Genomic DNA, 25,229 nt, shown 5'->3' with positions numbered 1-25,229 from the left:
GCGGCGGCGGCGGCGGCAGACGTCAGCGCGGCGCGGTGTTGGGAGTTCTGCGTCCGCAGCCGGAAGAGGGCGCGCGAGGCGACATCCTCAATGGTGTATTGGTCCAGGTCTTCGCCGCGCATCGCTGCGTACAGTACGGCCACATTGCCCTTGATGAGATTGAGCGGCTTGATGGCAGCCATGAGGCGGGTGTTGCTGGTGCCGTTCTTCAGGGCGACCTACAGGCGCGGCGGGATTAGGGATTGGGGAAAAAGTGCTTTTAAAACCCTTGGTTTCAAAATAAGGAATCTTGATTAAGAAACCATTATTATATTCATGGTTATAAAGCAATGAACAAAATAAGAACTATTAAGGGAAAAAGCGAATAATCACACGTGCGTCCCAAACACGCGCATATACATCAATACCGGCGCGCGACAGCGAACAAGGACATGGCAGGGACAGGCAAAACAAGGAAGGGGCCCCGTGAGACCAGCGGAGGTCAGAAGAAAGGAAGGCGGGCGAAGGTGTAAAGGAAGAAAGAGTCGGATGGTGGAGGGCACCGCCGCGCGCTGCCCGCGGGGGGCAAAAAACACACGGCGTGGGGAGCGGGGCGTGCGGAGATGGCCAGCGGGAGAGCAGCGGGACTGCGGGGTATACTGACATACATATGCCGCACCAACATGAATATGTACATGTGCGGAAGGGGATACAGAAACGGCTCCAGGAAGGCAACACTGAAGGAAAGTTGGGGTAACGAGGCTAAGCCATGAAAAAGGCTGAACACCTGAAGACTAATCCGTTCCTACCGCATGCTTCCTTAGGGTTTTTTATTACATGCCCCCACTGTCACCACCACCACCACATCCCCACTGCCATACCACACGAGTATGGGGACAAAGGCACGCCGTTACCACGGTACGGTACGGTACGGTACGAATATTTATAACTCGTATAGAGTAACGCTTTACATATTATCCTCATGTACGGCCACACTTTTCGAGCGGGACGGCACGGCCAGACACACGCACACGCACACGCACGGACCTGAAAGGAAATCTGCAGCGGCATGCCGTCCGCATGGCGCGCCTCGAAGATGCGACGTGGACCTGTCTTGTGCGCCAGCTTGCCGCCCTTCATACCGCCCTTGACGTCTGCGTGCGGTGGGCGGGTGTGGGTGGGTGTGGGCGGGTGTGGGCGGGTGTGGGCGGGTGTGGGCGGGTGTGGGCGGGTGTGGGCGGGTGTGGGCGGGTGTGGGCGGGTGTGGGCGGGTGTGGGCGGGTGTGGGCGGGTGTGGGCGGGTGTGGGTGCGAAGGGATGTGATGCGAAGCGGCGGGTGTCCGTGGCTATGAGGTACGACGGATCACGGACGAGTGATCCGGATACCAGGTATATATAGACAGATACTCCAAAATTCGACAGATGCTGCACCAGGCAATGCAACGCGCCACCAGAGAGCTCGGTGCGCCATCATGTGATATTACGCTTAGATAGAGCACCATCACCCGCACCATCACCCGCCACTGTCACCGTCCACCGTCACCCGCACCATCACCCGCCACCGTCAAGCACTTCGCACTCACGATGATTTCCCAACAGGGACTCCTTCGTAATGAGCGGCGCCGCAGCTGCGGTCTCCCCGCCGCCGCCAACGCCGCCAACGCCGCCGCCACCGCGACCCGCACCGCCCTCCGCACTCGCAGCAGTGGAGACGCGGTTGTCCCGCTCCCCTGCCACTCCTACCAGATTTCGCGCGCTGTTGCTACCAGGTGGTCCGAGCTTCAGAAACCGCGACAGGGGCTGCTGGCTCATGGTGTACGACGGTACGCCAAAGATAAGGCCTGGAGGGAACGCACAGAAACACACAGGGTCGGAATTTTATTTAATTTAGAAAGGGGCCAGGGTGCCCTAGAGACCGTAGTGCACAGCGAGTGTACGAACACAACGCGCACGGTCACACGGGGGCACACATGTGCGGGGGGAGTGCGGAGGCGGTAAGCAGGGGGAAGCCATTGCGCTGGCCCTTGACCGTGCATTCATACTGTAGTAGTAGTAGTAGTAGTATAACAATGGTAGATACCTCTGGTACGTGCAGTGGAGGTGCGCATGTGCACGTTGACAAGCACACTGTCGGGCCAGTGCCGGGTGCTCGAGTCGCTCGCACAGTCGTACACCCGAACGGACTCTGACTCCCATACATCTTCACACACTTTCCTCTTTTTCTCCGCTCTCTCTCTCTCTTTCTCTCTCTCTCTCTCTCTCTCTCTCTTTTCATTTCGCGCATGCAGAACCAAACGAAGTCTGATGCGCACCTATCTCTCTCTCTCTCTTGCTTTCTCTCGCTCTCCCCAACCCCCCTCATCCCCCGGCCTCCCCTGGGGGCTCACACCTGCAGCCGAATCGGCCTTGACCACCACCATCTTCTCGTTCATCTCCAGAACGCCGCTCAGCAGCTCGGGACGCCACAGCTTTACGGTGTAGTGCGTACCGGTGGCCGTATGCTGCCGTACGGGGAGCGAAGTGGGAAGAGGGAAAGCCGGGAGATGGGCGCACGGGGATGGGATGTAAGAATCGGAGGTAAGAAATGGAGACGGGGCTGCAGACGGGGATGGTCCACAAGGAGGATGCGACAAGACAACACCTCCGGGTGTGTGATGTCGGGTGCGAGGTGCCGCAGAGACGAAATGACGACATGATCGAACTTTGAATATGGGTATGAGCAAAGCTCAAAGAATGGGAATTAGCTTTGGGTTAAGAAATCGACTGGGAGAGGGGCGGGCAGGCCAGGCGAATGAAATCATGGCTGCGGCGGCGCGCGTACATGTGTGATATGGCACTCAAGTGAAGAGGTGTAGGAACAAAATCAACACAAGGGGCACACATGGCCCTGACTCACGCCAATGCTCGCAGCGCCCACATCTCCTCCGTCTCTCCTTACCCACCCAGCACGCCACATAAAGTGCTGCTCGCGCTTCTTCTTCCAATATTCCCACATAAACCCATCCTGCATTCCCCCAGCAGGTGCCGCGCGACAAATACACAGCCAGCACGGAGCTTTTGCGGGGTGGACCCGCCGTTTCATTCATCCGTACATCCGTACACAAATGTGACATCCTGTACGGAAGTACGGATCCGTACATGAGTTTGAAGTGTGACATCCGTACCTCTGGACCCATGACTTGCATGATAGCCGCGCGCCATTTGGGCAGTGACTGGCGCAGCATAGTCGCATTTCGCCTCATGCTACGTCGGTGGCTCAGTTGGCGGTCTGTGTGCAGACCTGCGGCGAACATTGCGGAGGGGGGAATGGAAATCGCATGTCCTCGGGGATGGTGCTTCCTATGCAATAAGCAAAGAGGCAGCTAGCAAGCCACGTCCGAAGCATCGGGGGGGGGGGGTTCGCTCGCCAGGGCAGTACAGATCGGGGTTGGGATCGGCTCGCCGATGTGCGCACAAAAGCACGGCGGCAAAAACGACAAAGCCGCAAAAACTGTGAGAACGACAGGTGTAACAAGATACGGCTATATGGGCAGGGCAGGGCAGGGCGGGCCATCCGGGGATTGATGACACACACACACACATACACACACATACACACACACGCACACACACACACAGACACACACACACACACACACACACACACAAACATACACACACATACACACACGCACCGGCCCCCGGGGGTCGTGGCTCGTCCCCCTGTTCCTCGCCCTCGCCGTGCTTCGACAGCTTCTGCGCCGCCTTCTCCAGCTCCAGAGACAAGTACTGCGGCAGCACGCCCACTCGCCAGGCGGAACCCGGCCGCGCGGCGGAGTGCTGGGCCAGCGCCTTCACAGCATGCATGACGCTGTGGCCTACACATCCGTGTCCACCAGGCGCGAAGGATAAATCGAGCAGCAAGGCGTCTTTTAAATTTTTAAATTTCAGTTTTCAAATTTGAAACTCAAACACGACAAGGTGTACACGAGAACAATTTAAGATAAAAAAAGAAATTTGGACAAGGAATTACGTATTAACGCGGTAGCTTTTTCCAAATCCAAAAGTCTTCTTAAAACAACAAATGGGGTCGTCTACCTGTGTCTTAAGAGTCATTGTTCCTAATGACTGAAGCTCCAGCCAATTTACGGCAAGCAGACGAACAACCTCGGGGTGAAGGAGCCGTCGGATAGACTGAAGGGAGGGGTAGGCGCGCCGGGTAGGTGCAGCCGCGACAAAAACATCCCGCAATGCCTTGGGGCCTACATATACCCACACGGCAAGGCGCTAACAGCCGCTGATACCCCGCCACGTTTCCCCCCTCTCCCACCTTGGCTATGCCAGTCCAGGAAGATATCCACCGCCTCGTATAATTTGCGGCCCAGTAAATTCTCCGGAGGGTACCCAAACACCTGGATGCGGTCAGGCGGGCAGGGGATAGCAGGACATACATACATACATACATACATACATACATACATACATACATACATACATACATACATACATACATACATACATACATACATACATACATACATACATACATACATACATACATACATACATACATACATACATACATACATACGGGATGCTCAGTCCTTTGAAACACGCAGTAAATGTGTACACGGCGCCACAACAGTCTTGTGGCAGGCGAAAACCCGGGCCTGATCCGGCACACGACGTGACACGATATGACATTTGACGACACACTTGCACGTGTCGGGCCAGTCGGGTCGGCGCTGGGAGCCATACACAAGGTGCCGCGAAGGATCGTGCGGGGAACGGGGGGGGGGGCTAGCCGGGTTTTTCTTCTTTCTTCACCATCTCCTTGCCTGCGGCCGTGGAGGTCCGCCGTCGCCCAGATCGCCCGGCGCCCCAAACGCGGCCGTCGGAGCGATGGCCGGGGGCGCCCCGGCCACACTAGAATGCGGGTGGTGATGCGAGGCGCTGCTGACGCTGATGATGTGGCCGTGTTGGTCTGTGGTGATGTTGAGCCGCTGGTCGTCCAGGGCTTCGTCCACGGTGACGCGGGTGGCGCGTACGATGTTGCTGCGCACAGGCGAGTAGGTAGACATGCAGACACACATACAGATAGCCAGGTCTAGGTCGACAGGTAAGCAGCAGGTAATAAAAGCAGCAGCAGCAGCAACAGTAGCAGTTCAAATATTATTATTATTTTAACTAATGGTATACATATATATTACTAAGAAATATAATGATATTATTATTGATATTATTATTATTATTAACAGCAGGAACAGAAGACGGGCATTACTGCAAATTTGCGGGTCATGGGGGTCATGAGAAAAGGTAAGGTCATGGGCAAACCCCAGTTCGACACCCCGTCGTGCCCGCGCATCTTCTGTTCGTGCCTGCCAACATATCTGCACCCACACACAACACACCCTAAGTTAACCCATTCATCACCATCACCAACACCAATACCAACATCACAATAACCAACACAATAACCAACACAATAACCAACACAATAATTTCACACCAAGCCACACACTGTTTAGTTTCAAGTCCCAAAAACCCAACAATGCAACACATACAGCCGCCCGTCTTACAAGACACGCACACCCCAACCAGCCCCAACTCACACATGGAAGCCGCCAGGCAACTCTCTGGATGTGATGACCATGCGTACGGGCACATGTACGCCATTGGACGACACCAAGCTGTGTACGGCACCCGCACGGCAGCTGGACGGCGGCGGCTTTGACGACAGCGACACCTCCGCGTCCTTTATCCAGCGGTGGTGTAGGTAACCAAAGGGCTGCGGCATGAGAGTGCCCAGGTCGCGACCGCGCATGTCCTTGGGCCGGGTACCCAGCAGCGAGCACAGCGCCTGGTTGGCGAAGAGCACTCGGCCGTGGTGGTCGAGAACCATAGTGGGGGTCACCTCGCCCACACGAGTCATGTTGAGGACCAGTAGCCGCTGGTCGGAAGTGCCTGAGGGACAGCAGGAGGAAGGGGAGGAGGGGGAGGGAGAGGAGGGGGGAGGGAGACGAGGGGGGGGAGGAGGATGTTTAAAAATATACTTTTGCAAACAATACACAACTGCCTGTGCTGCTCGCACATGACTAGGGTAGGCGCGGGACAGGAGGGGCAGGTATCCGTTCATGATAATAAGGGCGGGAGGGGCAGAAGTTGCGTGGTGAAGTCTGGGCAACCTTTCCTAAGCTGCATGAGCAGGAGCAGCGGCGCCGGGTAACCGGGGGCGCTACCTATACAGGATGATAATGATCAGAGAGGGTGGAGGGGCCGCAGGCGGAGGAGTATTAAACCCTCGAAGACACGCCAGGGACACGTCCTAAGCTGAAGGAGCCGATGTAAGTGGGTGGGGAGCAGAGGCAGGGGAATGGGGGTTTGGGGTTTGAGGGGTTTGTTAGGGAATGGGGAGGGGGAGAAGAGAAGGGTTGGTTGGGGCAGGCCCCCGGCGGGCGAAGGCTGCAGAATAGAACATGCCCGGGGTATAAAAACACATCGCTACCGCCACCGCACGCGCGCGCACACAGGCTCCCGGACTGCCCGGCCGCTTACCACCGAGCTCCACGCGAACCGTGACCGGCACGTCCTCAGCGAACTTGTGCGTGAGCATGATATCGGTCTGCCGGGAGAGGATTTAAATTTTGAAATTTGAATTTTGAATTTTGAAACAAACAACAACAATGACGACGACATCAATGGTGATATTGAAACATATATCTATGTTTCATCCTTACGTGGCAATATCCACGACAGCAACAACTACTCGCACCGCCCAACGGTTTAGCCCAACGAAACGCCGGCCGGCATATGCCGGGACTGGGCGCTGCTCTTCAAACGAGGCCGGAGCCCCTCCACATCCAAGCTGTGTGTGCGTGTGTTATACATGGTTGGGGGTGCGTGACCCCATACCTGAAGAACTACCCATACGAGCCGAAGGCCCAAGGGCAATATACCAAAACGCCTAAAAGCCACGGAGGAAAGGAAAATACCGCTAACATCCAGGCTATCCAAACCTTAAAAAACCTAAGGAAAACACACATTTCCGTAACACGCAACCCTTTTGGTCAAATACTCTCACGTTTAATAAACCCTCCGCCAGCTCCTCCTCAGTGGCCTTCATGGCTTTTTCCAGCAGCCTGCACGGGAAAGGCAGAGAAAGAGAGACGGGGGGGGGGAGAAAGAGCGGAACAGAAAAGGGGAAAAGGTTCCAGACGGGCTCAGCGCGCAGATGTCAACAGCTGGAGGTTGGAAAAGAAATCGCGGGCAGGGGGATTCGAACACATATAACACATGTTTCCCAAAACCCACGACAGGCCATCCCGTAGGATCGTAAAAAGGCGCATTGCCCCCCCACACCTGTCAACTGCGACCGGATCGACCGCGATGGAGTTGAATGGCTTTCCAATGAGATCGTTTGGGGCCCAACCCGCATAGTCTGTGAAGGACAAGTCGGCACAGAGCGTCACGCCGTTGGGCATGAGCCAGGCCTTGATCTGGCTGGGATCGGCCTCCACCTCCTGGGGGTTGACAGTTGACAGTTGGAAAAAGGGGGTTGGAAGCAGGGCGAGGAAGGGGAGGTGAAGGTGGCGATGGCAGTGTGGAGGAGGGGGGGACGAGAGGGGTCGGATGAGCCTGAGCCAAGCACTCGTCGCATCTACACATGCCATATCTCCGGGCAATGAAACACACACACACACACACAGCCAGTGCCTGGCCCGGTCAGATACTTGTAACCTTTACATACACACACATACGCCCATTTCTACATGTGCACGCCACTTCCGTCTACATGCTCAGATTTCCTAATTTGGCACACTAAAATACATATGCGTATCAGACACACACGCGCACAGTTGTTACTTCGCTCTTTGGCGCCCCACCGGTGCCTCAAAGAGCTAAGTAGTGACCGGTGCCCCTGTACGAGCTTTCCTTCCACCCCTTTATATGTAAAACGGAATCACTCGAGGTGTAATACACACACACGTACATACACAGACACATACAAACCTTGAGAAGGCCCATGAAGATTGCGTCTGCGCCGGTGCCTTGTGACTTGGACACCAGAATCTTGATGGGGAACACGTACCGGTCTCGGTGAAGTGCCACCACCTCGCGTAGCTCGTCCAAGATCTTGGCCTTCCCTGGAGGAGCATCATCATCATCATCATCATCATCATCATTATCCATCAGATAGGATCAGCAGAATGCGACAGCACCAGCACCAGTGGCAGGATTAGCAGTGACAATAACAATGATAACAACAACATCCGCAACAATAGCAGCAGCGAACAGCGCAGAGGTGGCCAGGGACAAAAGATGAACAGCATAGAGAGGGAGTTGAGCGATTGGAGTGCACGCGGCGAGCTGCCGGTTGTGTGTGTGCATGCGAAGCAAACAACCAGACAACGCAAACAAACAAACAAACAGCGCAGCAGTATCTGCGCAATGCGCCTTTTGCGGGTTGATGTGCGTGTGTATGTGTGTGCTAGAATGCGCAAAGCCAACAAGCCGCACACACCCGTGGTGACGTAGTTACGGAGGTAGGTGTTGTGGCGGGCGGAGAAGGGCTGTGGCATGAGGCAGGACACGTTCTTGCCCTCCAGCTCGCCCTTGCTGTAGCCCAGCATCTTGTTGGCGTGCTTGTTGGCCATCTGGATAATGCCCTGTGGGGGAGCACACGCGGATGCACGGGAAATTCGCGTCGGCGAACCTCCTTGGATTGGCAAACCTCATTTCGCGGGTTGGGCGTTCCTCGCGTTCGAATCCGCATTCGAATCCGCGCCCAAAGTCTCGCGTTCGAATCCGCGTGGTCGGTGCCCTGGTGGTGAGCTTGTTCTTTAACAATCGGACAACGCCTTCCCCGACAGCGTGCGAGAGGAGGACCGCTGCGCAGGCTCTTTCTCTCCCTCCCACCCCACACACACACAGCCCGAGACCACAGCATCCAACCCCGGGTCGCCAGAGCCCTAGGAATCGTTCCTGGTGGTGTCACCCATCTGGGTCAACATGACGGTTTGATTTGCTTTGTCCGGCGGATAATTACCAAGTCATCTCCTTACTCAACCCGGCTTAATCCGGCGTAATTGGATTTCGCTCTTAATAGTCTCTATTACTCCTGACCCAGCCCCGACCCACCGACCCACCATGGCGTTGATGGTGACGATGGCGGAGTTGCGCATGGTGAGGCCCTCCTCGCCCGCCAGGTCGTGCTCCGCGTTCTCCAAGGCCTCCTCCTGTTTCTCCGCCTCTCTGAGACACACGCATGTGTGTGGGGTGGGGTGGGGGAGGAGGAGGGGGAGCAGCAGGAGGGGCAGCATCATGAGTAGCAGCAAGCAGCAGCAGCAGCAGCAGCAGCAGCAGCAGCAGCAGAAACAACGGTAGTAGATATGGCATGCAGATCATCATGATCAGTAGTAGTAGCGACGGCTGCACAGCAGCAGCATCCATATCCACATTAGGCTCAATGGCGGACGGGAAACGGGTACACGGGGGACATTCTTTGACGCAACGCAATGCCCCGGCTGCATGCATCATGTAATGGCCACGTATGCGTTATTACATAGGGGAGATCATCATCATCATCATCATCATCATGGGCAATCCCGCTCACGTGTAAAACTGCGCCGCGGTCCACGGGTCATTCTTAATCGTCTCCAAGAAAAGCGCGTAGCTGCGTAGTAGCTTGACGGCCTGGGGCGTGTTGGAGGTGTTGGAGGAATGGGCGGCAGTCCGCAGAACGGGGCCGGGGACACTGACACTTCACTTCTTCATGTTGCAGTACCCAAAGGCCTTCTCCCACTTGACATATTAATTCCAAAATAATATTTCCACAATAAAAATATTAAAAACAAATAATAAAAATTATTCCATTCATAGTTCTACAAAAAGCTTCGCCCTTGGTCATGTGAAAATCAATTTATACCGCTAAACGACATTTTATTATGATTAAAATTACACTTCATTAAATAATAGTTATATCACATTAATAGTCTGCCGTAAATTTTATTTATATATATTTCATTTTATTATATCGCATTGAAAACGACAACGTAGTTTCGGATATGCATAGACCAACTCAAGCTGCCAGAAGCCCCCGGGGAAGGTACAAGAGGAAAGAAGAGGCACCGACAGCTAAGGAGAGGGAAGTACGGCGAATCCAGAACCCGAACCGCGAACGTTGGCAGATCTCCGTGCCTAGACCAAAGTTAAAAGCCAGCGTCTTGGCACATCCACCTTCCCGCCCATTCACATTTCCATGCGGAAGACCAACGAATGCGGACAAGACCGAAAGCTAATAAGACTGTACGGCAGAAAACCACAATCCGTACAGAAAGGTTCCCTCCTGACCTTGGGATAGCGCTCCAAAACCATTTTGTACGTCTTATCCGCCAAACGCTCCATCTGCTCGATCTTGCGGAAAGCTGACGTCAGCGAGTTCATATTGACGGCGTCGTACAACAGCAGGCGCCAGAACTCCCGCATTGACAGGAGTGCGGCCTTATGGTACGACTGAATCAAGCTGTACGGCAGTACAAAGCGGGGAAGACGTGTGTAGATAAAAACCGGAAAGGACGGTGGTTACGGGTCCAACGCGTGTGTGCATGTTCCACCAGCGAGCCCGATACGCCTATATCTTTACCCGTCCTGGTGCCTCAAGAGGTTGCATGGGTCCTTTTGCCTCTGCCACGGGTGAACTAAACCCGAAGATAAGCGTTGATGGAAAACCCCCGACTGGAAAACCCCTGACGCGATACACAGCCGGGGGGGGGCTGCATAGCTATCGTGGGTGGGTGGGTTGCGCGCGTGAGTCGTCGAGATGAACTCAACCATCAGTCCCTAGGTGGCTTTCCGCGTACCTTCCAAGCGGGTGCGCACACACACACACACACACACACACGCACACACACACACACATACACACGCGCGCGCGCACGTGGGAAAAACATGTGGTACTTCTCCCCCCGCCCTCACCCTCACCAACGGAACTACTCACCGGTAATTCCGTTGGAACTCGACGTACGACACCAGATCCGCGGCGCTCTCGCCGCTGCTGCTGACCGCCGCCTTCTGCTTATGCTCTTGCTCCCGAGTGAAAATGGAGAAGCGGTACGACAGGTTCAGAGGCATGCGACGAGCCTCCTCCAGCTGCGACCAGCCGCTCTGCGGAACAAGGGGGGGTGGCGAGAGAAGGGAGGGTCCCGGGAGTTTCGGAGTCGCATCCAAGAAGGCAAAAAGACGTGAAGACCGTTGAAAAGTCAAAGATGGCGGAGGACAGGTGGCTGGCTGTGGAGGCGCCCCCGAAGAACCATGCCTGATCTTAGGAACAGAAAGTGCGCTATAGTCCAGGGGGGAGGAGAAAGGTCTAGGGGCGAAGGGTTATCGACACGGGGGGGGGGGGGCGGAGAAATGAACCCCCAAGACGAGGTCCTGACAAGGCATTCAAGATAGGACTTGTTCACCATACAAATACACGTGCACAATCATCGTCTTGGTCCCCTGTTGGATTGACTGCTTCTCCTGGAACTAGAGATAAATTCAAAGCAAAGATATAACTAAATTTGAAATAGAAATTGGAGTATAACTATGCCCCCCTTATCGGTGGCGGAAGCGCACACACACATACACGCATACACGCACACACACATACACACATACACACATACACGCACACACACATACACACATACATACACACATACACGCACACACACATACACACACATACACACACACATACACACACACATACACACACATACACACACATACGGAAACCCTCTCCAAAAGCCTTGGAACCCGTCAATGTCCCAAAGTAAGTAAGTCCCAAAGTCCCAGGACTAAGGAAGGAAGGGAAGGAAGGTCTTTTGCATGCAGTGTCTGGCGCGCCTCCGACACCCGCCCATGCAACACGGGTCTTATGATCACCGCCACACACAAACAGGCCGAACGCCTGATCTTCTAACCTTGAGCTGGTAGGTAAAAAGCTGGCCATTACATACAAACCGCCGCTCTTTCCAAGCCGAGAGGTGGTTTTTATATCCGTTCCCCCGCCCGCTAGGTTATTAGACGTGCTCTCCACACATCCCTCCATATCCTCCATCCTCGTTATAAGACCTCGCGACAGAGAGCGAGGACACGCTTTGGGGTCCTGTCTAATAGTAAGCCACACACACACATACACATACCTGCAGCTGTTGGCGGCATTCAATCAGCAAGTTGGCGTAGACGATGTGAAGGTACGGCGACCTGCAACATAGTAAGCAGGTAACGAGGATGATTGTGTAGGTAAGTAGCACGAACGACACAGCCCTGATACACAGCCCCCATCACACCGGTGTATAGAACGGGTGTATCGGGCTCGGCCGCCGGTGTGTGGCCCCGGGGTGTGCCCCGGGACGGGCGGCACGATAGTTCCCCCGTGAGTGCATGTCTCCAAGTCTAAAACCCTAAAAACCCTCTAAGTGATGCCAGACGAACAAGTTTTAAGTTATATATCACTTGTTCGTCTGACATCACTCCCGCCCTCATTTTCATTCCATTCCTCCTCGCGTCTCGGTTTCTTAGGACAAGGGCAAGTGGAGGACAAGTCTACGTGGGGGAGATGGTGAAGGGGGGAATGAGAGCCCGAATGAGGGGGTAGCGGCTTACAGCTTACTTGGGAAATTGCTGTATGCCTGCTCTCAGAATCGTCTCCGCAAGGTCCAGGCACTGCTGGTCCAGATTCCCGTCCTCGTCCCACACGCGGGCGATGCGGGAGCAGATCTCCACCTCCTTGTCATCGGAGAAGCGGTGCACGCGCTTCGAATACAGGTTGGGCTGCTGCTGCAGGATCTGCAGGGGTGGTACATGAAAAAGGGTGGTACATGAAAAACGTTTTCCTTTTTCATATTACGGGGGCTCAAATTTAATTCCAGTCAAGGAATAGCGAACTATCCTATAACCTTGAGGCGCTGGTGGGGTGGCCCTCCACCCCACCAGATATATTCAAAGTGTTAAATTGACAAAAGAACAGGGGCATCCATGCGGCATTGTGAGGTTCCCTGCGATAAGCTATAAGGAGCCTTTTCGGGGGAGGGCGCTCCGCCTCCGCCTCCGCCGTGTTGGGTGTTGTTGGGAAATGCTCCAAGTCGACCTCTGTCTGGTTGACCTCCGGTAGCTGGGACCCTTCCAAGGACTACTGACCAATCCATTCCCCCCCCTCCACACACACACACATACACGCACGCACACATATCTGAGGCCCCTGAGGCTTTCTTTGCAGGACGGAGACGACTTTCCGGCCAACTCTGGCCCAAAGAATGGATTTGTGCGGCCGGAAGTAAATCCATTTTTTTTCGCAGCCAGGTAGCAGGCCACAGAGAAACCCCCAATTAATCGTATTATGAAGGGAATCTACTCCTTTTAGGAGAAATGCTGCATGAAGAACGCGAAGAAATGCAGTAGGGGATGTAGGGGATGTAGGGGCCAGGCTAATGACGGCGCAGGCAGAAGCATGCAACACTGCACGCAACGCACGTACATACGTACACACGTACATAATCATCCGGCAGTGGCTGGAAGCGGTTTGCTGGTTGGTGGGTTAGTTAAGGTTGGTTAACGCCAACTGCGCAGACTGAACAAGGGATTTTTACTTCCCCGGTTTCCTCTCACGACCTAATATGCGCACCTGGAATTTGAGAGCGACCCGGAAAAAGTAATACAGCCGGATGGCACCCAGGAGGCCAGCTCCGAAGAATACGACAGGCAGGCCGTACAGCATCGACTGCGCGGCATTGGGACAGGTAAAGGCACAAAGCCGTGTCTGCAAACGTCGTGGCGGAAAAAGCACCCCGGCTCCTCTTCAAAAAAAACCGTCCTACATCCGCAACCATTGCGCCTGGATCCTTGAAACTGGATCCTAAATCCTGGTTCATGCAGCCTAGATCTTTCAATCCTGACGCCTAGATTTTTATGTTCATTTAAAACCCGGATCCAAGCGTCTGGCACTCACGTTTGTAATGCTCTGAGCCGTTTCGAGGTTCTCGGTTTGCCACAGAATGAAGCCTAGACTGCCTTTCTTGGCCTTGTGGGACTTGACAAGGAACACCAACACACCCAGGTGCAACCCCACCCAGGCATGCGCCGCAAAGAAACACAGCCGGAAGCTGTTCATCCAGGAGGTGTAGTACGGAAGCTACACATACGGCAAACAAAGTGTACGGTAAGGAAGTGTACGCGAGGATGGAATGGGTTTAGGGCGGGTTGGGTTAGTGGAGAAAGAGGTGGCTGAAGGAGTTGGGAAGGGTAAAACAGGAAGGGGCGGGAGGCGCGGAAGGGCCGGGTGATGAGTGGCTGACCCATGGGACCATGGGAGAGCGCAAGGGTCCCCCTGCTTGCATAGCCGCAAAAGACACACACCGCGCTTCACTCAGTTCATCATACCAGCCAACGCACCACTCCCTGGCCCCTCCCAACCCCAAATCCCTTCTTCCTTCTTGTTTATTTTATCTAACAAGAATTTCAGCCAAGAATTAACAAGAAATAATAATAATAATAATAATAATAATAATAATAATGATAATAATAATGATAATAATAATGATAATAATAATAGTAATAACAGTAATAATAGTAATAATAATATACCGATCTTGGACACACTGATCAAAACATCTCTTTCATCGGGAAATAAGAAACCTGTTTCCGACACGCGACACCTATTCCCGGGGTTGCCCCCCCTCGCACCCACCTGCTTCAAGTGGAAGTAGAACGTGGCTCCCGTACAGAGGGCAAACACAACTCCCTGCACGCGCGGGTAATCCCACAGCAGCACATCCACCACCGTGATGACCGTCTTGGCCAACTGGGCCTTCAGCTCCGTCATGCTGTGGGGGGCCGCCAACAAACTGCGAGACATGGGCTGCAACTCGTGATCCGCAATTACCTGCAGGGACGCGAGTACAAGCTCGTTTGTGTGTGTGTATGTGTGTATGTGTGTGCGTGTGTTTTGGGGTTCGGGAGAGAGCTCGCGGGGTGTGGGTGGGTGGGTGAGGGTGCGTGCCGGCTCGTAAACGTTTATTGGGATCGTTTAACTTGGAACTGTGATAGGGCGCTACTGGGCGAGAGGCGCGGGGATGAGCCTAGGGGGAGTTGTGTGTGGGGGGGGGAGAGAGGGAGAGAGAGAAAGAGAGAAAGTGTTGGGTGAAAAAAATCCGGATTGAGAAAGCAGGGGCGGGGAAATCCGAATCGAAACCAGAGTCCAAACCCGCATCTCCCGAAACCCCGTCATACTGACCAGGGCGCCAGGGACTGATGACCCCTTCCGAAACCAGTACCAGGATCTTTCACCCTTAGGATTCCCCCTGGGCCACGTGGCCGATATCCTCCCCCGAGCTCAAAGCTCCCCAAACCCCCCCGTTCGTTGTCGCCACCGTCGCCGCCGCCGCCGACGCCTCGGACCATTCAGCCCAGTCCTCGACCCCCTCCCCCCCACACACATTGGTGCCCATATGGAAAGCATGCAGTGCTCACGAAGCCCCATGGCCGTGGCGGACCCGGCAAGTTAACAGTTAGTGCAGTTGGTGCAGTTTGGATGTCGCCAGTTGCCCCGCAGAGAGCTATGAAGGGAGTGGTCCTCACCGCCTGCCCCGCCTACCGACGGGGTCAGCGACGCGGGGTTCGCGACCTTCTTTCCAGCTGCTGCTGCTATTGCCGGTGCCTCGATAGCAGCTGGTGCTGCTGGTGCTGCTGCTGGCGCTGCTGTTGCTGATCCTATTACATTACGCTGCAGGAGCAGCCCCGCCATGCCCCGAGGTGTTCCTTGCCGGTGTGTTTCAGCTGCCTGTCTTGCCAGCATGCAGCCGATATGAATGTGCGGGGGGTCGCCGCCGCGCCGGCCGAACCCCGGGCCCGTCCACCCCCGGCCCCATTATCACGCCCCCACTAACCCGCCCCCACTAACCCGGCTACAATCCCCTCGAACCCCCATCACTGCCAAGGCCGATGCCGAGGCGACTCACCAGCAGCAGCGCCGCCACTGCAAAAATGAGGCAGCTGAGGACGGAGAAGATGGAATGTATCAAATGCGGCATTGCCAGGCATTCTGCATCGAGACAGAGGTGCGGTCAAAAGGTGGGGACAGCGTTAGATTGAGGCTCGGCTTTTAGCGTTTGGGTGGCGGGTAAGTCCGGGCAGGGACGGGGCCCTGCCGATGTCGCGATTTGTGAAGCCCCCGGCCGCAACCCAGACTTCACGATTTCCCAACCCGCACCGCATAGTTGACACTTCCACCCTTCCCTCCCGCGTTGAGAGCACAAGGGCCGCCCAGTATTATCTCTAATCATGTGTTCCGCCCCCAAGGCTCCGCCCCCAAAAGCTCCCCCGGCCGCTAACTGCTATGGCTTCTGGTGCTGCTGGTGGTGCTTGCGCTGGTGGTGCTGCTGCCGCGAAGCTGAATGCGCCGTCGTGGGCACGGAAACGGCAGGAGCGGCGAGCCCCAAGTCGCCACGCCCGACGGGTTGGAAGGGGACCCACCCGCCCACCCACCCGCACCCCCGCTGCCATGCGCCGCCAGGTCCTGGCGGCCTGATTCCGGTAAGGAGGTTGTTAAATGCAGCCGTACCCAACCAACGATCCGTGCGGACTCCCCGGGATCCGGTCCCCGCTGTGTGTGGTGGTGGTGGGGGGGGGGGGGTAACCGGAGAGAGGACCTGGTCCCAAGCCCACAGTCTGCGTCGGGCTTGGGACCAGGTCCGGGCGTAAGGATGGCTCAGCTTGGTCCTCTAGCTGCCTGCGTCCGGATGGCCCTTTTTGAGAGCGAGGGACCTCCCCGATAGCGGGGACCCCCCTCCGCGGCGCGGCGCAGCGTGGGCCTGGTGCACGAACAGTGCCCGCCAGCCTCTAATGGGACTCCCCCCGGGTTTACGGACGCCCCCCGCGCATTTTGTGCGGAAGGAACCTGTAGCTTGTAACTTTATCAGGGTAGCAGCTGAAACGGGTCAGATTTTCGTGCCGGCTTCGTTTGGCGTTTGTACCCAAATTCGATTCGGGCGACCCGGGGCCAGCCAAGACTCACGCTTGTGCCAGATGTGCTGCATCCAGACGCCGTGCTCCGGCGCGCATTCGATGATGACGAGGAAAATGTTGAGCGCGGCGATGTACAGCATGCCGAAGAACAAGCTGGCCACCACGCGCACGAACTTGATGGGCCATAAGTAGGGGAAGGAGTCGTTTTTAAAGCACCAGGCCACCCAGACGCAGATGGCAACGGAAACATACAACATGGCGGACAGCAGGTAGAAAACGATCACATAGAACTTGTAACCAGCTGTCGACAGGGGTTTGTGTATTTCAATCATGTAGAAAAACTTGAATATCCTGCGTAGCAGGTGCGCATGCGTGGCCTGTGAGCGGCGGCATAGGAGAAACTGCTGGCGCGGAAGCGAAGGCGGAGCGTACCCGTTGTGGGGGTCAACGGCCCACGGGTATTCCAGGTTGAACATAATCGCCATAATCAGTAAGAAGTCCACAATCACCGTCAAGACAGCAACCTTCCAGCTATCACTGTATTTTTCTTTGGCGAGCGTGAAGAGCACCTGAGTAGATAGACATGGCAGGACATGTGGACAGTAACTCAAAGCCCGTTTCGATGGCTTGAAATACATTAAGAACAAGGAAACCCCTTTCTATACTTGTAAGCAACTCTGGGGATTTGGGCAGACGCGCCAAGCCAGTTGGTCTCACCCCGAATAGCGCCGTTGTGAAGCCATTATTGGCATTCTGGTTTTCAACTGATTCGCCATGCTTTTGGGCATCTCTTACAAGCCTGTGAACAGCACAAGACCAGCCTTATCTATCTAGGAAGGCTACCAATGGACTTCCGGCGACGGCCTGCATACTTTGTGGCGCTGGATTTCCCGCTTCCTTGGCTACCAAAGCTGCTTTGGCGATCCATTTCTCTTCCTTTGCTCCTCTTCAGCTGTCGGTGTCAAATTGGCCTCTCCAAGGCTGTGGTCTCTGTTTGTATAAACCTATATAAAGCCCTCATTTGGAGGGCACATAGGCCCTTCAGCAGAGGGCCTAAATTACACGGTTAAGTTATAAAACTATGCATTTGGCGGAGCAGGTATTCTGACATAGTCAGACTGCAAACGATGCAGTAGGCTACAATGAGTAGGGGTTCATTATTGCAAGCTCTGAAGACAAATCTAAATTGTTGCAGGTAAGCTGCGTGTTTCGGTCCCAGGGAATGTACGGAAGGTTCTTTTTGGTCCGTCCGCCACCTATGAAATACAACAGCAATTCCAGGTGTAAGCATCGACATCGTAATCCATTGGGATTTATGTAACGAACCATATGCGCTGAGTGCGGATAGGTCGTGTCATGTTATGCTATGTTACTAGCTCCTAAGGCCAAGACGACCCAGTAGGCTCAGTCCGAGCGTAACATAAAAGAAGAAAGGAACATATAAGTAAAGCGAATAAATATGGGTTTTTATAAACCCCATCTGCGAGAGAAAACAGTAACTAGAGTGCGCGACCTCAGGAAGCCTTCCAGCGCAGCCGGGTATCTCAGTTGACTAGTGTGACAATCATGACAGTCGTGACTTTGGTGATGCGCAATAGTGTGCAACCGAAACTCAACAGCGCAACTTGCTAACCTCTTGCACCCTATGCTATGCCAGCACAGCGAGGACAGCGTCGTCTCGGTCTTCGCCTCAGAGCACGGCACTCCTTGCCCACAAGCAGTGCGCCATGAGCGGAACGCTTACTGAATTCGCCAGCCGTTCCGTGCCCTGCACTACCTGCAGAAAGAAGTGAAGACATGTGGAGGCAAAACGCTGAAAAGATGATGCCGCCAGCACACCCAGCAAGAACCCCGGAAGCCCCCCATAACCAGATTGTGGATAATGATAATGAAAACCAGAAAGCCACAAGTGCTGGCGAGTAGGCAGCTGCTGAAAGAGTATGAGGTGCGTTACGGCGAGAGCAAATTGGCTCCAAAGGATCATTGAACAAAACATTTGAGTGGCCGGACCACAAGATTGCGTTGACTGTCTTTGCCGCCCTTCCACCATCCGCTCGGCCCTCCTTTCACGCAGGTCAAAAAATGTGGGGCAGGGGGTTACGTGCGGTACTGAGGAAGGAACGTGAGGATAGCCGGGGGCTGAGCCGTACGACATACGCCTTGTAACTGCCACGAGGGTGAACCGAGTGTCCAGGACTTAGCTTTCCAGTCTCCCTCTTTGCGTCGCCTTTCATCAAATTACTATGAATTTTGAAAGGTTGCCAAGGCTTGGCGTTTCCACTTCAGTGTAGAAGCCTTGCAGCATTTGCGGGATCAAAGCGGAGTGTGTGACCGTCAGCGGACTGCCCCGGTCGATGCAGCGACCCGTTGGGACGGTATGTGCATAGGTACTTTTGAGCTCATTATACATTTCGGTTATACAAAATATTGGTTATAGAGTTAGAACCCAGCGGCGCTAAATTCGCGTTTCCTGCATGGCAGCTTATGAGTATCGCGTCATGCCCTCCTAAGCACAAGTATTCAGGGACTCTCCTCCATTGCCTGTTAGTCCTCTACTCCTGGACTTTGCGTTGTTATATTTAAAATTACAACTGAGAACAACGATTATCAGAAAGCAACTTGTGAAGCCCGCGAGATCTACACTTTTCACTAAGTTTGGAGTTCAGGGCGGCCGGAAACTTGTTGATCTGCCTTGAATACTAAAACTATCGCTGGCACGATGCCGGCTGGGCCGGAGAAAGTTGTTCTTCACCCCCTAGTATTGCTTTCGGTTGTGGATCACTATAGCCGGGTGGCAAAGGATACCAAGAAGCGTGTCGTAGGCGTCCTCCTTGGAGAGCTTTACAAGGGGACAGTCGATGTTACAAATAGCTTTGCGCTGCCTTTCGAGGAGGATGACCATGACCCCAGCATTTGGTTCCTGGACCACTCCTACCTAGAACAAATGTACAAAATGTTCAAGAAGGTTAACGGTACGTGCAGCGGCCTTAATGCCCATATAGACATGGTTTACACCAGCTGTGCCTGAGGTGGCCGCTCGACGTGCCGCAGCCCGCGAAAAGATTGTGGGCTGGTACAGCACCGGGCCTAAGCTGCGGGAGGCGGACCTGGATATTAACGAGCTCATACGACAATTCTGCGACCACCCCGTGCTGGTCATTTGCGAGGTCCAGGTGAGGGGCAGGCCACGCCACGGTGCGGCGGTGGGTTCAAGGGTTGCACCAGCGATTGCGACGCATGGATACTTTCCTCACTCCGCATGCTTGCGGCTCTCCTGCAGAAACCCTTACCTGGTTCATAACCCCAGCTACAGCATGCTGGGGCCGCCCTGCGTCCCGTGCTGCATTCCTTTCCAACCACCCGCTTCCCGGACATCAGCCATCGGTGCTCGCGTTTTGCCATACAATTTCCCCTCCCCCACACCGTTGCAGCGAAAGAAGCTGCACGCGCCCCAAGGCTTCCATGCGCACACATTTTGAACATGCTGAAAATATACCCTCCTTGCACCTCACCGCTCACCCTAACGTCTAGGTCTGCTTGTCTTTTCCCTTACCCCCATACAGCCCAAGGAGGTTGGCCTGCCCTTCACTGCCTATCACTCCGTCGATGAGGTCCGGACTGACGGAACCGAGAAGGCCAAGAAGGTGATCTAGATTTGGATTTTGGGGGTTGAGGGGTTGAGGGAGAAGCTATGGCTGGGCTGGATGGGCTCCAGGGGGTCCCTAGCGGCTGATCAGGCGACTTCACGGGGCCATGGGGGACAAAAACCTGCGATACAGATCTGCTGGGAACCCCGCCGGTAATGAAGCTTAGTGGTGGGCGCGGGCAAGGCAACCCGGCAACGGGCGCAGACACTGGTAGCTGCTGCTGGCAGTGGGCTGGGCCTGAGCCGGAGGGGTATCTGCTGGCCATATTACGCATGTGTCTGAAGGTGGTGGTGCAGTGGGGGGGTGCAGTGGGCAAGGACAATTTCTGTGGTTAGGCCTTTGGACTCGGGTTGCGCCGCCGAGTGATGGCCGTGATGGCCGTTAGCTGGTTGAGCTATTCTTGCGGTCTTTAGCGCAGGGGGGGAGTTGCATTGGGAAGAGGATCTTTTGGCAACGGCCTGGGCAGGCGCCAGATTACGCGACCCACAAGGCGACCCACAAGCAAGCCGTTGTATCTCGAAATGTTGGTTAGTTAAAATCGGCTTACGGCGGAACTGCCGGAAAAGATTTAAGAAATGGAAAGGTTGATTTTCGCAAACACCCCGGCGGGTGGGATGTGGAATTGTTGGGGATGTACGCACTGCGGAAGGGCTGGAGGGTTTGTCTCGTTGTATTGCGTTGGGCTGCTGGCGTCCTCTTTACATGTTCGACACCGCAATTGTGTTTTCCGTGTTTTCCTGCCCACGGCCGTGGGGGCCCCCAAAAACACTTGAATGTTGCCTGTTGCCTTTCCCCCCCCCAGTTCAGTTCTACGTCAGTCAGTCAGTTCTACGTCTGGTACACTCTTGCCCTGGCAGCAGCTTCACTCGTTTGTGGTTCGTCTTTCCCCCTCCACCCCACACCCTATTGCCCTTGCAAGCTCGCCTTGTGGGGGAGGGTACTTTGTGTTCCCGGCGTCGTATTACCTGTGCACGGTTGCAGCTGCATGCTGTTCCATTCACACACGCACATCCTTTCGACCCCTTAGCAGTTTGCACCCTCCGTGCTTACATACGTGGTTGCCCTGTGCCGCTGCGACGGCCTGTGCCTTTGCCGCACAGGTGTTCAACAGCTTGCCCACACAAGTGGGTCAGACGGAGGCGGAGGAGATTGGTGCGTTGGGGTCTTGGTTTCGGGGCTGTGAGGGTACCTTGTTTCGCGATGCAGAGTTGGCCGCCGGATGCAGTCCAGGACTCCGTCCTGCTGGGCCGGAGCGAAGCACCCCCAGCACGTTCCGCATGCAACCACACGGCATGGTGAAGTGGTGCTTTAGAAGTGGTGCTTGGGAAGAGGCCGCGTCAGCATGGCAGCATGGCACTTGAGGAGGCGGCACATAGAGAAAGAGGCCGCCAGCAGCCGTATTCCTGCACCTCCCGAGGGTTCCCGATCGTATCTCTCGGGTATTTCCCCGCGACACGGCGTATCTCTTTCTGGTGTGCACGGAGCAAGAGAAGGCATACTGCACAGCTGCGTCTCCTTTCTCTTTGCTGCTTCTTCGTTGAAAATTGCGTCTTTAGAGGCAAAGAGATGGGGGTTACAATGTGGTGGCTGAAAAAATTTCCCCCTTCCCGGTGCTCTATGTGTGGGTGGGTGTGGGTGTGGATGTACGCGTATGGGTGTGTAGGTAGACCAGCGCATATTCAGGGAAATGTAGCTGGAGGGTTGGATTTGCCCGCCCTGCCCCTCCACCTACTTGCCTGCGCCCATGCCGCTGACTGCCTGGTCGGGTGCAGGTGTGGAGCACCTGTTGCGGGACGTCAAGGACGCCACGTTGTCTAGCTTGGCGGGAGATGTGTCGTCCAAGCTGCTGGCGCTCAAGGGCCTCCAGGTGAAGGGAGGGGAGCTTAGGTGGCTGGTGTGGCCACGTGGGGGGTGGGGGGTGAGAGTAGGGGCCATGCGGCTCACGCCTTGGCTTGAGTTGCGGAGGCACCGCGGAGGGAGTGAGAGCTGGGAGATAGAGATCAGGCTGGAACGGATGGCACTGAAGGGTGCGTGATTGAACTAGTTGCAGGGAGCCAGTTGTGCCGGGCTGGCTTCCTGATGCCCAATATTTTAGCCAAGCGTGGCGACGAAATGAGCTAATCCCTTTTACAAAACTAAACTGTGCAGTCGCGTCTGGCGGAGATCTCCGAGTACTTGGGCCTGGTGATCGACGGCAAGCTGCCCGTCAACCACGACATCATCAACCTGGTGCAGGTGGGTTGCCACCGGTCTTGCGGAGTGTTGGGGGCTGCGGCGTTTCTGGGTCGGAATGCGGAATGTGAAGTGCTTCATATCTACCTGGGGGGGGGGGAAGGGGTGCCCACTGGGGCTCTCGCATCTGTGAGGGCGGGATGGGTGGCTGTTGCAGGTAGTGGCTGTTGTGGCCAATATCGGACAGATGACTAGGCTTGGATCCCCGGAGGGCTTGAGTAGCTTTGCGGTAGGTTGTTGGAGAGGGAGGCGGCGCCGTTCTTTCCCACGGCCTAGGAGCAGCTATATGTGTGCACGCATGGTATATCAAAGGTATACAGTCATGAATGACACTGGCGAGCACAATGATGGAGGAGGAGGGCGCTCTGGCTTCCAGCCCTGTCTTGTTCTTTCCTCTGGTAGCCTCTTTGCCGGCTTTGACTGACTGACTGTTGTGATTTGGTGGTTCCGTGGCGCAGGAGATCTTCAATCTGCTGCCCAACATGAACGTGGAGTCCCTTTCCAAGTCGCTGGCGGGTGGGTGTGGGTGCTCGACCTATATCGAGAGAGAGAGAGAGAGAGAGAGAGAGCGGCTTCCCTTCAAGGGTTCGGGGGGGGGACTATCGCGCCCGATTTCATTCGGCTAGGGACACTTGCACAACCAATACTTGGTTATTTTACTCGCCGCTGTCGTGCACTCATGGCCTCCTCTTCCTGCGTTCTCGTTGCTGCGGCAGTGCTCTTGGGGGACAGGCAGGAAAGCTGGGTGACCTGTGACCACCGCCGGTGTGGTGGTGATCACCACACCACGCCACACCTCTTGCGGACTGAACAGACCTGACATGCCTGTTTGTGTGTGCGTATGTATGTCTCGCGTATTTCAACACCCGTCCCTGAATGCGGTACTTGTCTTTAGAGTACGGGGGACATTGACTTGTGCGCCGACCCACATCAGTTTATAGTGGAATGAGGTCGTGTGTGGGAGAGCAATGATTATACGATCATAACGTTCTCATCATGTCATCTTAGGTAGACATGGGGGGGTCGTGGCAAGGTGCGTATTTGTGGTTTTGCGTTGCCCATGCCCCCGTGATGATTTGGTTATATTTCTGTGGTGATTGTTTGAATTGTGCACCGTTGCGTGGCGGTCCATGAATGTCATTCCCATGCTCCCATGCCCCCCCACAGTCAAATCCAACGACATGATGCACGTTATCTACATCGCCTCTCTGGTTCGCTCCATTCTGGCGCTTCACAAGCTCATCGACAATAAGGAGCAGCGCCTGTGGCAGGAGCGCGAGGCAGCCAAGAAAGAGAAGGAGAAGGCGGAGGAGAAGGCCAAGAAGGAAAAGGACAGCAAGGAGGCGAAAGACGGTGGCAGTGGAAAGGAGGGCGAGGCGGCCAAGGACGGCAGCAGCAAAGGGGCGGAGGCCATCGGAAAGAAATGAGCTGGGCGGCCGGAAGGGCCTGCTCGGGCCCTCATGCGCGCGGTGCGGCCTGTCGTCATTCATTTGTCATTGCGGCCTATTGTTGTGGAGCTTGTTACGTTCGGTTAGGTTCGGACCCGCTGTAGGGTAGCTGTGTAAGGCAGCAGGGTAAGGCAGTAGGTAGGTAGGGGACCGTGGGATCGCTGTTTTTTCGGGTCCGGGGTTCCTTCTGGAGTCCCCGGGATTCTACCCCGAATTTCGCGGTGGGCCCTCTGTGGAGTCTCGAGTGGCGATGGAGGTCTCAAGTGGTCTTTACTGGCGGTTGCCTCCTGCAGTACGAATGCGTGCGGAGAGAGCGGGTACGTATGTACGTTAGTCCGTACGGTGTAACGAGGAGGAGGGGTCCCGTGCAGGTGGCGGGCGAGGCTGCGGCGAGTGCAAGGCAACATGGTAGGCGGGCGGTGAAGATGTGCAGGATGATGACTGCGGTAAAATAAAGTGCATCGCATGTGCCTTCTCTTCAGCGACTGCGATCCTCCCAATCCGGCTTCTACATGGAAGGGACTCGGATTTTGTCACAGCCTTGGGAGCTGGTTGGGATATTGTTAGCAATCGGTGCTTTTCAAGCAGTCAGTCAACCCTGGTCCTATGACCCAAACCAAAATAGGCCTAAGACGGTTCACGAAGGTACGGCAGTTTTCCTGTCCTTGGCAAATGTGGGAACCAAGACGCACTGGGGCTCAGCATATGTAGGAAAGGTGCCAGCCAAGGACCTAAATCAAATCACCAATCGTGTCCTTTTGGTAAGCCGCCGTGGGCACCGCTCAAAACTGCGGGCAAGCAGCAGCAGCAGCCGTCTGCTGGGAGAGTTGATCCACGCACTGCCTCGGCTACGACTCGCCATTGAAACTCTCACCCCAAACACATTGTCAACCTTTATCATCGTTAACCTATAAGGCATTACTTGTCGAACAGCGCA

General features: G+C 55.2%; 2 protein-coding genes across 2 annotated transcripts in view; one reads left to right on the top strand and one right to left on the bottom strand.

The window, feature by feature from the left end:
• VOLCADRAFT_96439 (uncharacterized protein) overlaps positions 1–18,323 on the bottom strand; it is a gene marked incomplete at both ends in the record, with an annotated part of 32,227 nt that extends 13,904 nt beyond the window's left edge. Inside the window, 29 exons of the mRNA XM_002955459.1 lie at positions 84–218; positions 1,027–1,133; positions 1,563–1,820; positions 2,369–2,480; positions 3,144–3,259; positions 4,289–4,370; positions 4,920–5,013; positions 5,571–5,922; positions 6,514–6,580; positions 6,731–6,823; positions 7,040–7,097; positions 7,318–7,478; positions 7,969–8,102; positions 8,480–8,624; positions 9,105–9,210; positions 9,572–9,651; positions 10,309–10,480; positions 10,955–11,121; positions 12,147–12,207; positions 12,617–12,792; positions 13,628–13,723; positions 13,952–14,134; positions 14,690–14,884; positions 15,960–15,993; positions 16,486–16,603; positions 17,015–17,316; positions 17,398–17,534; positions 17,683–17,764; positions 18,292–18,323. Coding sequence (XP_002955505.1) covers positions 84–218; positions 1,027–1,133; positions 1,563–1,820; positions 2,369–2,480; positions 3,144–3,259; positions 4,289–4,370; positions 4,920–5,013; positions 5,571–5,922; positions 6,514–6,580; positions 6,731–6,823; positions 7,040–7,097; positions 7,318–7,478; positions 7,969–8,102; positions 8,480–8,624; positions 9,105–9,210; positions 9,572–9,651; positions 10,309–10,480; positions 10,955–11,121; positions 12,147–12,207; positions 12,617–12,792; positions 13,628–13,723; positions 13,952–14,134; positions 14,690–14,884; positions 15,960–15,993; positions 16,486–16,603; positions 17,015–17,316; positions 17,398–17,534; positions 17,683–17,764; positions 18,292–18,323 — 3,855 coding nt within the window. The remainder of the gene's footprint in view (positions 1–83; positions 219–1,026; positions 1,134–1,562; positions 1,821–2,368; positions 2,481–3,143; positions 3,260–4,288; positions 4,371–4,919; positions 5,014–5,570; positions 5,923–6,513; positions 6,581–6,730; positions 6,824–7,039; positions 7,098–7,317; positions 7,479–7,968; positions 8,103–8,479; positions 8,625–9,104; positions 9,211–9,571; positions 9,652–10,308; positions 10,481–10,954; positions 11,122–12,146; positions 12,208–12,616; positions 12,793–13,627; positions 13,724–13,951; positions 14,135–14,689; positions 14,885–15,959; positions 15,994–16,485; positions 16,604–17,014; positions 17,317–17,397; positions 17,535–17,682; positions 17,765–18,291) is intronic.
• A 1,204-nt stretch (positions 18,324–19,527) lies between these two features.
• Positions 19,528–24,757, top strand: rpn8 (26S proteasome regulatory complex). Its single transcript, XM_002955509.1, has 8 exons — positions 19,528–19,937; positions 20,017–20,138; positions 20,529–20,609; positions 21,713–21,764; positions 22,385–22,479; positions 22,761–22,847; positions 23,303–23,360; positions 24,012–24,757. Exons 1-8 carry the CDS (start codon positions 19,685–19,687, stop codon positions 24,269–24,271), a joined length of 1,008 nt encoding a protein of 335 aa, XP_002955555.1. The 5' UTR covers positions 19,528–19,684; the 3' UTR covers positions 24,272–24,757.
• The last annotated feature ends 472 nt before the right edge of the window (positions 24,758–25,229 follow it).

This window comes from Volvox carteri (genome assembly GCF_000143455.1).
Source record: "Volvox carteri f. nagariensis unplaced genomic scaffold VOLCAscaffold_52, whole genome shotgun sequence".
NCBI lineage: Eukaryota > Viridiplantae > Chlorophyta > Chlorophyceae > Chlamydomonadales > Volvocaceae > Volvox > Volvox carteri.
This window is presented reverse-complemented; position numbering and strand designations above follow the sequence as displayed.

Bases quoted from the DNA above. Each gene is read 5' to 3' on its own strand.
- rpn8 (XM_002955509.1), top strand. From the start codon at position 19,685: ATGCCGGCTGGGCCGGAGAAAGTTGTTCTTCACCCCCTAGTATTGCTT. The intron at 22,848-23,302 runs GTGGGTTGCCAC...TCCGTGGCGCAG, and splicing joins ACATCATCAACCTGGTGCAG to GAGATCTTCAATCTGCTGCC. The intron at 23,361-24,011 runs GTGGGTGTGGGT...GCCCCCCCACAG, and splicing joins CCTTTCCAAGTCGCTGGCGG to TCAAATCCAACGACATGATG.